A 14,094-nucleotide genomic window follows, 5' to 3' on the forward strand; every position below is an offset into this window, starting at 1 on the left:
GCCTACCTGCCCACACAAAGCAGGGCACAGACAAGGGAGGAAGGTGGGCCGGCCATTGCCAGGGGGCGTCTTAGCAGGTGGCACGGGGTGGGGAATGGGGCCAAAGGGTGTGAAACAAAACCAAGTAAGTGCCCAGGTTAGTGAGGGACCTTGACCTGAGGTCCAAAGGAGGATTAATGACCAAAGAAACACAGAACAGCAATGGCAGATCCACACTGAGCCCGCGCTGGGTGTCGGGCAGCATGCTGACTCTGGCATTATATATATATAGGGGTGTGTGTGTGTGTGTGTGTGTGTGTGTGCGTGTGTACACACATATATAATAAATGTTCAGCTAATGAAACAGTAACCCCAATCCCACTGCTCATAACAACTTGACTCCTTATGTGACATTGTAGAATGGTGCGCTATTAATCAATATAAACTGATGGAATATTAAATGGAATTTCGAATGCAAGTCTCTGGGAATCTCTTTATTTTAGTTTTCTTTGCTTAGAAAAATAGTTTGGTATTTTTCAAGCACCGTTGCCGTAGAGTACTGGTTTCCGAGCTACAGCATAGTGATTAGGCGTTTCCATCCCTTACAGAGTGACCACCTCGGTGAGTCCCATAGCCACCTGGCACCGTGCATGGCTATGACAGTGGTGTGGGCTTTAAGGAGAATATCTGATAGTGCTTTTTTTCCGTATTTGTCTCTTTCCTAAAGTAGTACGTGACGCAGTGTGGGAGGGAACAATTTCGACTGAGTCTTGCTGTTGTTTTAAAGATGGCTGAATTATACCTTATTTAAATCTCATGCTGTCGATTGACTCCCTTTTCAGATCTTCTTTTGCATGGATTGTGTGTGTTCTTATTTTTATAATCCTCACTCAAGGATGTGTTTATTGATTTTAAAGAGAGAGAGAAGGGGAGAGAAATATCGATGTGAGAGAGAAATATTGATCAGTTGCCTCCTGTGTGTGCCTCCGCCTGGGATTGAGCCTGCAATCCAGGTATGTGCCTGACCAGGGATCGAACCTGTGACCTTTTGGTGTATGGGGCAATGCTCCAACCAACTGAGCCACCCAGCCAGGGCAGGATGGTGCTTCTTCTTGATTCTATATTGAGTGCCAGACCTGCTGGAGCCACTCCATGAATGACCACAGAAGGGACCCATAGAGACGCCCAGCCCATCTTAGCACATAGAGACAGCAGCTTTCCCAGCCCAGCACGGGCCAAAGGCACAGAATAAAAACCACAAGACCATCAAGAAAAAAATAAATAGGTGTGGCTTTTCCTCACTCCCATTCGGCTTCCTTGAAGAAGAGATGGCTTCCAGAAGGCCGGGCACTTTCTGCCTGTCCCCCAGAGACACCCTGGGGACTCAGTTCAGTTCCTGCATACACTGTTGATGAGAGGAAAACGTGTTTCTGGGGAGCTCTTTCGAGCGGCAGCCGCTTTCTCGGGTGACCTGGTGCCGTGTCAATAAAGCGTCCAGCCCACACACTCCCCAGCGGTCAATAAACGGTGCCGGCGGGAACCACCACACACTGTGCTCCTGGGGCCGCCTTGCTGAAAGTCCCTGACGCAACACTTTTCCGCAGGAGTTCTGCCTCGTTCAGCATTGTTCCCGTGGAGCTGGCCAGCCTGAACACCAAGGTCCTTAAAGGCTCTTTAAAAAAAAATTTTTTTAACCCTCGCCCAAGGATATGTTTATTGATTTTACAGACAGAGGAACAGAGAGAGAGAAATCTCAAAGTGAAAGAGAAACATCAGTTGGTTGCCTCCCACATGCACCTGGCCAGGATCGAACCCAAAACCTAGGTACGTGGTCTGACCGGGAATCAAACCTGCGACCCTTTGATGCGCGGGATGATGCTCCAACCAACTGAGCCACCCAGCCAGGGCAAGGCTCTTCTGGCTGCTGTCCCCCTTTCATGGTACGCAAGTGATGAGATCGCAGGCTGGTCCTCAGAGAACTGCGGTTACATCGCATCTCTAAAACCTGGTTCATTTCTACTCCGCTTCCAAGTCTGTGGAAGAAATCAAATACGCTCGCTCTGCCTGGCTATCAGATTCAGGTTGTCTCCACCCCCGCCATCCAATCCAAAGGCTCCAGTTGAAGAGCCTCTGAAAGGCTGCCATGAAGCCTTTTTCTCCTGTCAATGATCTCTCTGAGTATTATGTTTGGGAGACTTGGTTTCATAACTGTATCAACACTCTTATTCTGGAATTTCCAGAGCCAGTTCTTCAGCAAGGCTTCTCAAGCAAGTGTGTGCAAGTCATGTGCTATTCATACATCTGCTAACAAGAAGATTAGCCCTGGCCAGGTTGCTCAGTGGGTCAGAGCGTCGTCCCAGTGTGCTAAGGTTGTGGGTTCGATCCCCAGTCAGGGAACATGCAGCCATCAACCAATGAATGCGTCAGTAAGTGGAATAACAAATCGGTATCTCTCTCTGTCTCTGTCTCTCCCCCCTCCTTTCTCTCTGAAATCAATAAATAAACATTTATTTAAAAGATTAAAAATTCGGCAGCCCTGCTGACAGCCCCTTCCAGAGGGAGGAAGGCGGGGGTGCATGTGGAGGGGTGGTTGAGCGAGGAGGAGAGAATGCAGACCTGGCTGCATCCTCAGGCACTAGCCGACAAAGCCCGAGGAGCTGTGGGGAAAGAACCTAGACTTCTTTCAAACTCCCGTGGCATCGGGTGATTTTCGGGGGCGGTGCATCCACAGGCAGAGACACCAGGCCCTGCATCCTCCGCCCCCATCCTCTGTGCTGTCCTTGCCGGGGAGGCGGGGACAGAGCTCCAGGGAGCTTGGGGTCCCTGTAAATCTGAATGTGGGTCCGAGCGCTTCCCCTGTTCCATTCCAGCAGTCAGCGGTGATTTACAAGCAGCCTTCCAGATGTATTTGTGGTGTCACGGAAAGAGCTGGAACAGCGAATTTCAAATACCAATGGGAGCCACGTGAGAGCCGGGCCTTTCCTGGTTAGTCGTGAGCTCTTGGGCAGAACGCTCCATTTTCTAACCTCCCCCCATCCTCACCCTGAAATGGGCCAGTGGCACCTTCCACACAGGGTGCTGTCAAAGGGGGTGTGCCCATACCTGTGAACACCAGGGAAAACGTAGTCCCACCACGGTGCCTCCCTTCCCTTCCCTCCAGTGCGTTACACATCTTGTCTTAGCGATGCGAGCTCCAGGGGATGAGGCTTCTGGGAAGCCGATTTGCAGACTGACACCCAGCAGGAACTTTTGTAGAAGACACTGGCTCAGTGGCGGATGGCAGGACGCAAGGACAGCACAGCTGCCAGCAGCAGGGTGCTGGCCCTGCCTGGTCCCGGGAACCTGGCCGGGGTGGTGGTGTTCCCTCTCCGGGAAATACGACATGTATCACTTTTACTTTCGGGGGTTTGCAGGGATTTTCTTTGTGGCCAGACACACTGCTGTTTTGTCTGCCTATCCTGGCGGGTGGGTCTCAAAAACACCCAGAGACAGGAAGATAGAGGGAGCTTTCAGTGTGCTAAAACCTTCCTGGCCGCCCCATGTCTCAGCTGCCCCACTCCAGACAGCGAGTGCTGGGCGGAACCCCTGAATTAAGACCGAGGATCTCGCCTGGCTTCTGTGCATTTGAGCAAGAGCTGGGGGGGCTGCAGGAGCCCCCAATCCAGCCCCTGTCTATGTGCCTGTCCCCGCACTGTCTTGGAGGCCACGACATTGGTGCTGCGTGCAGAAGCCAGTGCTCCTGGGCAGGTACACAGGCTGGCGTCCCGACAAGCCAACCTTGTGGGAGGAAGTGAGACAAAGTAAGGGGAGAAGGCTCAAGCACTGATTCTGGGGCACGGCGTGCACTGGGGAGAGAACAAGACTTGCAGGGGGCAGGGTTTGGCATGAAAAGGTGGCGGGAATGTCTTAGCATCTTTGGGAAGAAGGGCAACACATGATCGAGAGAAAGGTGTGAGAGTTCACAGGCAAAAATGACTTCCCACCCGTGCCCGGGGCTGGCCCGTCCGCCTGTCTATTCCTCAGCGCCAAGCTGGAACTCGCTGCTGCTCACATTTCCTGGGAAGCAGCACACGATTTCCAGTTGTTCTCTAATGAGGCAGAGGTAGTTACTGTTTAAGTAAAAGATGAAGCTAAGGAATTCTCCAGCCGGTCTCAGGCAGCAAATGCAGTGTGGGTACCTCACGCTGGAGATGCCCACACTTGTGGAGAAGAGGAAAAGAGATAAATGAAAGTGTAAGAATAAGAAGTGGTCAGAGAGGCTGGGGGCAAATCTTGATGTTCAAATTACAAATAATTACAAAGTATTGCCCTGGCTGGTGTGGCTCAGTGAATTGAGTGTCAGCCTGTGAACCAAAGGGTAGCCGGTTGATTCCCAGTCAGGGCACACATGCCTGGGTTGCAAGCCAGGTTCCCAGTAGGGGGCGCATGAGAGGCAACCACACATTGATGTTTCTCTCCCTCTCTTTCTCCCTCTCCTCCCCTCTGTTTAAAAATAAATAAATAAATTCTTCAAAAAAAGGAATTACAAAGTATCTATACAGAAACCTGGAGATTCTTCACTTTCTACTTCAATGTATTTTTCATCCTAGGTCCTTTTGTAAAATTGGATAACCTGGAGACTACTTTATTTGCTTGTCACTTTCCCATCAGAAGGCTGACTTCATTTCTCTTTTCATTACGGGGACACAGTGGCTTGTCTAGAACTGCCTTCACCGAAACCCCACACGGACAAACTACAGCATTTTGATAAGAGAGCTCTTTGCTTTGGGGGGATTTTTTAAGGAGTAAAATAAATCTTATCTTTGAAGTCAACCCTTGCTCGTCAGCCCCGACATGCATGCACACACAGCGGTAAATGGTGGGGCGCAGCTTGACTGGGAGACCAAAGTACGTTCTTCATAATGTGGGCACACGATAACCCAGAGTCCTTCTTTGAAAGATCAGTGTTGAAGTTGTCATGCAGCTTTGTATCGGGGTGAAAAGCACCCTTTCTTCATCTACACTCCGTAAACTACTCAGTTGTCACAGAGCTCCCTAAGTAACGCAAGCCTCCTGCTCATTGTTAGCCAGAGACACCTCTGGCTAGACAGAAAATGCTGTGATTGCCTTTGACAGATGTCACGCGATACATACTTACGACACCATGTGGGAAACGCCGGCTGGGTCCTTTCGCACCGGGCAGTGGAGAGCTGGAGGTTTTCGAGGGAGACATTGGACATTGATAATGTCTGACTTGGTGCATAAGTGGACAGAACAGGACGAGTTCTGGACAGAACTTGGCGTTAGAACTGCATGAGTTAGAACTGGGCTAGAACAGCTAGAACTGTTAAGGCTGTGAATTAGAATTTGGAGCCCTCGCTCCTCTCCCGTGCAAGGAGACTCTTTAGCAAAAGTAGGTTGAGCTGGAAACCTGAGCTCTTTCTAAAAATCATCCTGGCCCTGACCAGTGTGGCTTTAGTGGGTTGGGCATCGTTCCACAAACTGAAAGGCCGCCGGTTCGATTCCTGGTCAGGGCACATGCCTGGGTTGTGGGCCAGGTCCCCGGTTGGGCGCGTGGAAAAGGCAGCTGATTGATGTTTCTCTCTCATATCGACGTTTCTTCCCCTCTCTTTCTCCTTCCCTTCCCCTCTCTCTCAAAAATCAATAAATACAATCTTTAAAAAAAAAAAAAAGAAAAAAAATCAGCCTGTGTTGAGTGCAAGCCAACTGCAGAGGCAGATGGCAGTGGGGTCACGGCGTCGTTGTCCTTGACAGGCCACAGGTCATCATCCATGCATCTCGTCTGGACCACGGCAAACACACCGCTCGAGTACATCTCCCCGGGGAGCTCAGCCGGGAAACGCAGCAGAGAGTGGTGGGCGACTTGGCAAGTTCATAAACCCAAAGGCAGCAGGTGCCCACTGGGCAGGCCTGCCTGAGACGGGCAGGTGCCCAGTGTCTGGTCCGGAATGTTCTCCCCAGCCCCTCTTAAGTTCCGATGGTCCGCTGGCTTCCCCTGTGCCTGCTGGGCATGCCACATCTGCAGCTGCCTTGGGCTTCCAGAAGAATTTTCCAGAAGCCCCGAGGGCTGAGCAGAGCCCTCCTAGGTTGGAGGAGCAGGAGGGCCGCCTGTTCAGGGCCTTTCTCCAAGAACACCTGGACAGGTCACTCACTTCTGTCTGTTTCTTTGTGCGAGCGGGTGCGAAGGTAACAGTTTGCATGAAACTCAGTGAGCACACTGGCAGACACCCACTATAACGCCCTTTTGTTTGCTTGTTTGTTCTCTGAAAAATGTTCTTCAGAAGCAGATGCGCGGTGATTGTGAGCTCATGCAGTGTGAGGCTGAGGGCCACAGCAGGGTGGCTAGGAAGGGCGAATAATGAGCTAGATGGTGCTTATTAGTTCCTAGTAGAATCGTGAGATGAATGAATGAGAAAACACTGCCAGCTGTTCCTCCTGGTGTGGTTCCAACACCACACACACGCACGCACGCACACCCAGCCAGGATGTTCTTAGCTCAGAACTTTGCCGAGAGGGTTCCAGGAGGCCAGGGGTTGGCCAAGGGTATGCCAGCATGGCCTTGGTGGCCAGGGAAGCGTGGAATGTATGTGCTGTTTTACGTCTTTTGAAGGCCTCATGGAAATCAGCCCATGAGTGCTAACCAAATATATATATACAAACCCTCACTCAAGGATATGTGTATTGATTTTAGAGAGAGAGAAACATCAATCGGTTGCCTCCCGCATGTGCCCCGGCCGGGGGATCAAACCCCAAACCTTTTGGTGCACGAAAGGACACTCGAACCAACGGAGCCACCCAGCCAGGGCTACCCGAATACATTGTAACAGAAAATGTCCTCCAGCCGAAGACCCCCGGACCACACCTGTGGGTGACCCCATTGGGCCTCTTCCTGGTCCCACGAGGGAGAGCACATGCAACATACGTGTGGGGAGCCTGGGCTGCGTCTCCGTGTGAGGGGCCGGGCGGACTCGTTTCAGGACTTGGGCAGGGTGGGTGGTTTGCGGGTTGTCAGGGAGTCACTGCCAAAGAAAACTCCAGTCCTGGCGCCAGAGCGGACGAGTCGGCGGGAAAGGCAGCCCCGCCCGGGTGTGGCCCCCGCTCCAGGCTGACCAGGCAGCCCACCCGCAACAGGGCTGCCGCCAGGTCCCCGGACCGATGAAGAAGTCTGAGAGTTCAGTGTCAGGAAACATACAAAGAATAAAATGCTCAGCGAGCCAAATCAATAAAAACAGAAGAAAGGAGCCATGCACACAACTAGAAATGGAAAAGAAATAACCATGAATACGGGCAAATGTGAAACTTCTAAATGCCCATGTTGCAAAAATGAGGCCAGTATGCTGAAAAATGTTGCAATTCTTATTCTAAGAAAATGCCTGTAACTAAACTGGACTCCAGAAGCCCTCAAGGACCGGACCTGCCCAGGGAGATACACCCAGAGAGAAACACGGCCGTGGACACCCCAACAGCCCCCGGCCGCGTTCCGTTACACCGAGGTAGAAAATGATTTAAAACCTAGTAAGCGGTCGCCGAATAGAGAGTTTGTTTTTGTGTTTGGCACACCAAAGCCAAGTACGAACTGATTAATCTCAATTATGAATATGGACATCCAGAACCGTAAAGAGGGATCAGCTCAACAACAGAACAGTGGTCTTAAGGAATCTGTTAAGATAATGGGGCAGAGTGACTGAGAACAGGAAACTCGACTGTCGCCATGGATACTGGGGAGGCTGTGACAAAAAAATCTATCAGAAACATTTCCCCCAGAAAGCCTTGATTGATCATTTGAGAATGTGTGGATACTTTTTTTTTATTATGACAACAAAAATACATGCCTTCACCCAAGTTCGATGGCGAGACACTGAACCCTCCCATTGCTGTCGGGAGAAGACAGGAGTGTATTTTTTAACCCCTATTAATAAATGACCCCCGTTATTGAACATCATGCTCACGTTGGTAAGAGAAAGAAGACAGGGCAATATTAGACAAGAGGAGGCAAGAAAAAAAATCTTAGAAACAATAAGAAATCACAGTTACGGTGCTTACGACATTAATACACAAAATCTACTGCTTTCCCAGACGTCCAGTGAGGAAATAAAACAGAAGCAATCACTCCCATTGAAAGTGCTGGCCGCGCGATGGAATATTCAGAAATAAACAACGAGAAATGGGTAGCACCTGTCAGAACAAAACCATAAAACCTACTGAGTGATGCAAAATGAGATTTGAATACAGGCCTAGATTGCAGTATTCTCGAGCAGAAAGATTTATTTTATAAGTTCAGTGCGACCCTAGTTTAAAAAATAGATGCATGTCTGTTCTGTGTGGGGGGGGAAGGGGGACAATAGTTGAGAGGAGTGTTGACTTAAAATATTCATGTTAATATGAATATTTGACGCTAATATGAATTAAGCCTTAGAAATGTAAAGGCCCTCATGGAGAGACAATAAAAAAATGGAGCCAAACATTTAAAGGAATTTAGTCTACAAAAAAGTGGCATTTTGAACAAGTGGGGGAAAGATGATAATGGTATTACCAAAGGCACTGTTTATATATTTTATTGGTACCAGTGACCAACCTTTTGGAGAAAACGAAGAAAAGGCATCTTCACCTCCATTCCCTGCAATAAGGGAATGCCAGGGAGTTAGAAGACGGAAAGGTAAACAGGAAACCATGAGGATTTAGAAGAAAATAGGACTAAGTTTATTTATAATCAGAATGGGGGGGAAGGCCTTGTAAAACCAGAAACAAACCCCAGGATGCTCAAAGGAAAAATAGGCTAAATTGACAACATAAAACTGTACACTTTCTCTATGCCAATAAATAAACGCATAAATAACATCAAAAGGCAAAGAAACAAATAAACATTTTTGCAGCCACAAGACAGAAAGGTTCCAAAGTGCACAAGCGAATTAATGAAGATTAAAAACTTTTTTTTTTCAGTCATTCACACTTTTCTAACCACGTGTCCTCATTATATTTGAAAAGGCAGAGCAGTTACTTGGATGGTCAAAACATGAACTACTTTTGTTTTCTTTTTATTGTTTTTCTGTACAAAATACAAAACCCAAAAAGGCTTTTTTATTTTTTTTCCAAAAGCAAAAATGGAGAAGGGACCCATTTTCAGATAGCCGTAAGAAATGAAGCATTTTCTCAATATATATCAAAACACCCTACTTGTTTCTAAAGGTAGTTTAAGAGACAAAACATTAAAAAGGAGGAAAAAGAAAGACAATACTGAGCGTTGTCCCTCGCGTGCGAATGGGTGACTCCGAGTGCTGGCTCTCCCGGGTGTTGCAGGGATGGCCTCACTTACCGATCTGGTTATTCTCAAGGTCTCCTCTCTGAACCTGCACACAGGGCTCACACTCACTCACACTCACTCACACTCACTCACACTCACATGCACATGTAGCACACGCAAGTCGCCATCTTCCCCACTACAAACAAGTCCGTGTGCATCAGCCAGAGACGAGTGAAATAAATGGCTGGAGAAATGTCTGCGATGTCTTTTGCTCTGAAAAAATGTACTCCTAACGCGGGGGCCAGAAGCACATTGAAAAGTCCCAGGATGCAAAGCCTTCCGCGCATCTGAGCTCCGGGCAGTGACTGGAGGAAGCAATTGGACAGGAGATGTTTTCGTGTCTCTCCCTCCGATATTATTAAAAAACACGAAAGATGGGGAGAAGCCAAGCGACTAGCATCAGCCAGGCAGTGTAAGCGGTGACTTCTGTCACCATGTAAGTTTAACACTGAAGTTTCCTTGGCTTTCACAACACACCTCACACAGCTTTGTGGGCTGAGCGGGGTGGATGGCCTGTGGGGAAGCAGGTCACCAAAAGCCAGGCACCCGAGTTATTGGCTGTGCAGCCACGGTTGGCCTGCCAGCGCCTCCTGCTGACCATGACTGCCTGTCATCCGGGAAGCCTGGGCCACACCATCTCCTTCCCCACACAAGGAGCAAGAAGAGGTCCCAGCCCCCGGCCCTGGCCCGGAAACAGGATACTTCCACATTATATTGCGCACTTGTAGGGACCCACAAATTTCTAAGCCTCATCCACCCCAGTACATCTGCATACATCTAATGCATTCCTTTTAAAGAAACACACACAGCTTAATTTAGCTTTAGGTATTCCATTATCTAAATGGTAATTCTTTTTATTTTCTTATCTACACCGGAGGACATTTTTTTCATTGCCTCTAGAGAGAGGAAGGGAGAGAGCGAAAAACATCGATGTGAGAGAGAAACATCCATCTCCTGTACGCGCCCGAACTGGGGATCAAACACACAACCCAGGTGTGTCCCCTGACTGGGAATTGAACCCTCAACTCCCTGGTTACGGGACGATGCTCCAACTGACCGAGCCCCACCCGCCAGGGCTGGGCTGGTAATTCTGATAGAACTCCCCCGCCCTCTGGGTTTTGCAGGGCAGAGCAGATCGCTCCCCCCAACCCTGGCCCCCAGGTTGGGAGTTTCACGCCCTGGGCTTGCCTAGACTCTGCAGAAACTCCCCTGGCTTGATGGGACCGTCCTCCCTAGATGAGACTGGGTGGCAGAAATCGAGTAAGCCGGTAAGAGGATCATTTACAAGATCAGCTATGTCTCTCTCTCTCTTTTTTAAACGTTGAAACAGCATAAAACTACCTCTACCAACTATGTTGGTAAATCAAGTCCGAACTGTAGAAAAACCAGCCATTCGCGTTTGCTTTAGTTTGGTTTCGGTCTGTCTCCTTTCGCCAGCCAGCTACTGGAATGGATTTGGTGAGTGGGGTTCATCGTTACTGACAGTAGAACCGACCTAGGTGTGTGCACAGGCAAAAACAGACACAGGATTGTCACGCAGGTGACATGCAGGCATGCAAGACCAGCTGTGAAGGCCCCCCTGGCTGGCCGTCCAGGCCACCCCGCCTCCCAGCAGGGCTCGCCAGGAAGCTGGGACGGGCAGAAGGACCTTCCAGGGGTCCTGCTGACAGGGAGGCAGTTCCAAGGACAGCCAGCAGCCCCTCTGAAAAGATGAAACAAAAACGCGTCTACAGCCTCCTCCTGAAAGTGACAGGGAGACTGGAACCGAGCGACTGAGGGCGATCCGGTGATCGGCCACCCCCCAAGCCCAGGTCACCGCCAGCCTGTGTGTGTCCTGCCCACTGGGAGCCAGGCCGGTCAAGCGAAGTCTTTGGACACAGCCTCGACGAAGTTGGGCGCGGACATGAGGATGCCGATGGTGCAGATGATGGTGAAGACAGAGAAGGCCATGAGGCACAGGCGGTCCACCACGCAGGCGGCGAACTTCCACTCGCTGCACACCGCCTCGCTCTCGTCCTGGCCGCGGAAGCGGTTGGCGATGTAGCGCACCTCTTCCAGGATCTTGGCGAGCTCCGGATCCCCCTCGGAGGGTGGTCCGCCGTGCAGGAGGTGCTCGTCGTGCACGTGCGCAGGGGAGCAGGCCAGGCGGCCGCACACGACCCCCGAGTCCGGCGTGGGGGCGCAGTGCACTCCGTCCAGGCCACGGAAACCGATGTAGAGCAGGTTGCCGTTGGGGGCCGGTGGCCCTGCCACGGCGCTCATCTCCACGCTGGCCAGGCTGCAGCGCCGTGGCTTGTGCTGGCACGCTGGGCGCACCTTGTCCTCACCCGGCCGCTTCATGCGCAGGAACCAGGCGCACCAGTTCAGGAGGATGACCCTGGTCTGAGGAGACACAATGGAGCGTGAGGAGTGGCCGGGACACAGGCACCAGCCGGTGGAACCCTACTGCACCCGCCCTGCTTTGTGCACCCTGGGGGCAGCAGGCCCCCCTCACCCCCTGGGGAGGCACGGGATTCTTCCCTGTGGCGCGCACTGCCATCTCAGGGAAGACCACTGTGTGGGAAGAGAAGCCTGCCTTGCTTGGAACTGACAGCCCTGAGCTGTGTGAACAGGGCAAGTGGCTTTGCCTCTCTGATCATCCCTCACCTAACTCTCAGAGCTTTGTGTTCAGACAGGGGTGTGCACAGCACCTATCTGAACTCCCGGCCCTGCCCCGGAAACTGTTTTCACTTAGGTTTATGACTGTAGGCAGGTTCCAGTGGCCACATAACAGGGACATTGTCTGTCTGTCAGATGTGAAGTTCACATCTGTTGCACTTGCTGGTGATCACTTTTATGCCACCGAGGACGAGTGCGGTACACTGGCACAGGGACGGGTCGTGAGAAGGACAAGGAAGCACAGGAGCAGCCTCCCTGTGTCTATAAACGTAGCCCTTGGTCCCAGCAGGTGGCCCTCTGCATGCTCATGATCTCTGGTCTGCTGGCCCTCGAGCCTTTTCCACGGTTGGTGGGAGCAGAGACAGTGGCTCCACGTCCATCTTCAGGCTGCGCCAGCCCTCCCCACGAGGCTTGGGAAACACGCCATGTCACTGGGGCCTTTTAAGGCCCTGCGAAGTCCGTATAGGACCCCACGTTACAGATAAAGAAGCTGGGACCCAAAGAGGCCAGTATGTTGGCTCAGGGTATCATAGGGATGACATCACCTAACTTTTTGGATTCCTGACCTGTCAAAGGCCCCACAGGGTTCAATTTCATGCTCCCGTGAGTGTAGCCCCAGCCCACCCAGAAGGCACCGGGAAGCCTGGGCCAGAGCCTGAGGGAGCTCGCCCAAACCAGAGGCACTTGGAGAGCTGGGCTGTAGCACCAGCAGCTTCTCCCACCACGTGGGGGGCGGGCTCTGTGCATCCCCGGGGGGCTCGTCTCAAGCTAATACTATCCACACTGCCAAGTCAATTTTATCTTGAATCATTGGCTTTCAAGGCTCAACTGTCTCGAAAGATGACATTATCCTCTCGGCACTTATCACACTGTGCTCGTGACCCCTTCTGTCAGGTCACAGTTTTATTCCCAACTGTGCAAATGTCACATAATGCCACCGTGCTCGGCAGTACCTTCTTCAGAGTGGCAGATCATAATAAAAGTCCCTTGGAGGCTGTTTATGTTTCAAATACACTTGGAGAGAAAGAAAAAAGCAGTGTGCTATGTAAAATGAGAGCGTGAGCTACAGGCTTCGTATCTCATTTGCAGCCATTGGTTTTGGCACACTCTTGTGTTAAGAGGCGAACAGTTATTGCTCTTCATTAAGATTTTTCTGGAACAGTCCGACGCTGCGAGGTCATTAAAAATGGTTTGGTGCCTTTCTAATTCCCTTATTTGTATGTCCGTCCAAATATAAGAAATAAGAACATGTGTCGATATTTGCATAAACAAACACCAGAAGGAAAAAAAAGGGACTTAACTTAAATGGTTTTCAGCATTGGTGGTGGAGGGAGGGGCAGGGGAGGGATCAGTTTCCTTACGTGTCATTTCACTTTTATAACATGGAAATGTGCTCCCTGTTTCAAAGAGACACATTAATAGACAGAAAGTGTGTCAGGGTTAGAAAAGAGGGGCCCTTTTCAGAACAAGCCCACGGACAGGGCGGCGTGCCCTGCAGGAGAGAGGGGGCGGCATTTAACAAAAGCTCGCTCTCCTGCCGGTGCGATGCACTATGAGAGTCGTTATCAACGCTCAGAACTCGCCATGGACGAGGATCTAAGGGGACACAGGAACTTCGTGAGGCCATTTTTTGGAGATTCTGTATAGGAGCAAAATAGGTTTGTGGTATGTGTCCTTCTCCACCTGACATACTTCACTTAGCACAATACCCTCTAGGTCCATCCCTGTTGTCGCAAATGGTAAGATGTCCTTTTTATGGCCTAGTAATATTCCACTGTACGTATGTAGCTCATCTTATTCATTTGTCTACTGATGGCCATTTAGGCTGCTCCCATGTCTTGGCTACTGTCTGGAATGCTGGGAAGCCTTACTGCAGTTTTAGGCTTTGGTGACTTTCAAAGTATACATGCTACCAACTTACAAGATAAAAAACCATCAAAAATAGTGGCTGTTGCTATGTTAACTTGGCGTGACTGTAAATTCCGCACAACAGACGTGGTTAGAAGGCCCAGATCGTCCTGCTCCTGGAGGTTCAACAAAATGCACCTTTTATCTTGCATTTAGCCTCCTGACATTGGTCGCTAGGATCTCTAAGCACGGGCTCATTTGGACATGCGAGGGCTTCTTTAGCTCCCCGCTGTCCCCAGGCCACCCTC

At 50.5% G+C, this 14,094-nt stretch overlaps 1 protein-coding gene across 2 annotated transcripts in view; it reads right to left on the reverse strand.

Annotated features, from left to right (window-relative positions):
- Window positions 1–9,060: 9,060 nt before the first annotated feature.
- LOC112306123 (neuronal acetylcholine receptor subunit alpha-7) overlaps window positions 9,061–14,094 on the reverse strand; it is a 65,245-nt gene continuing 60,211 nt past the window's right edge. For both annotated transcript variants that reach the window (XM_024561967.4, XM_045196651.2), the window contains one exon: window positions 9,061–11,662. In XM_024561967.4, the coding sequence (XP_024417735.2) occupies window positions 11,138–11,662 (525 nt within the window). In that variant the 3' untranslated portion in view covers window positions 9,061–11,137. The remainder of the gene's footprint in view (window positions 11,663–14,094) is intronic.

This window comes from Desmodus rotundus, chromosome 10, assembly GCF_022682495.2.
Source record: "Desmodus rotundus isolate HL8 chromosome 10, HLdesRot8A.1, whole genome shotgun sequence".
NCBI lineage: Eukaryota > Metazoa > Chordata > Mammalia > Chiroptera > Phyllostomidae > Desmodus > Desmodus rotundus.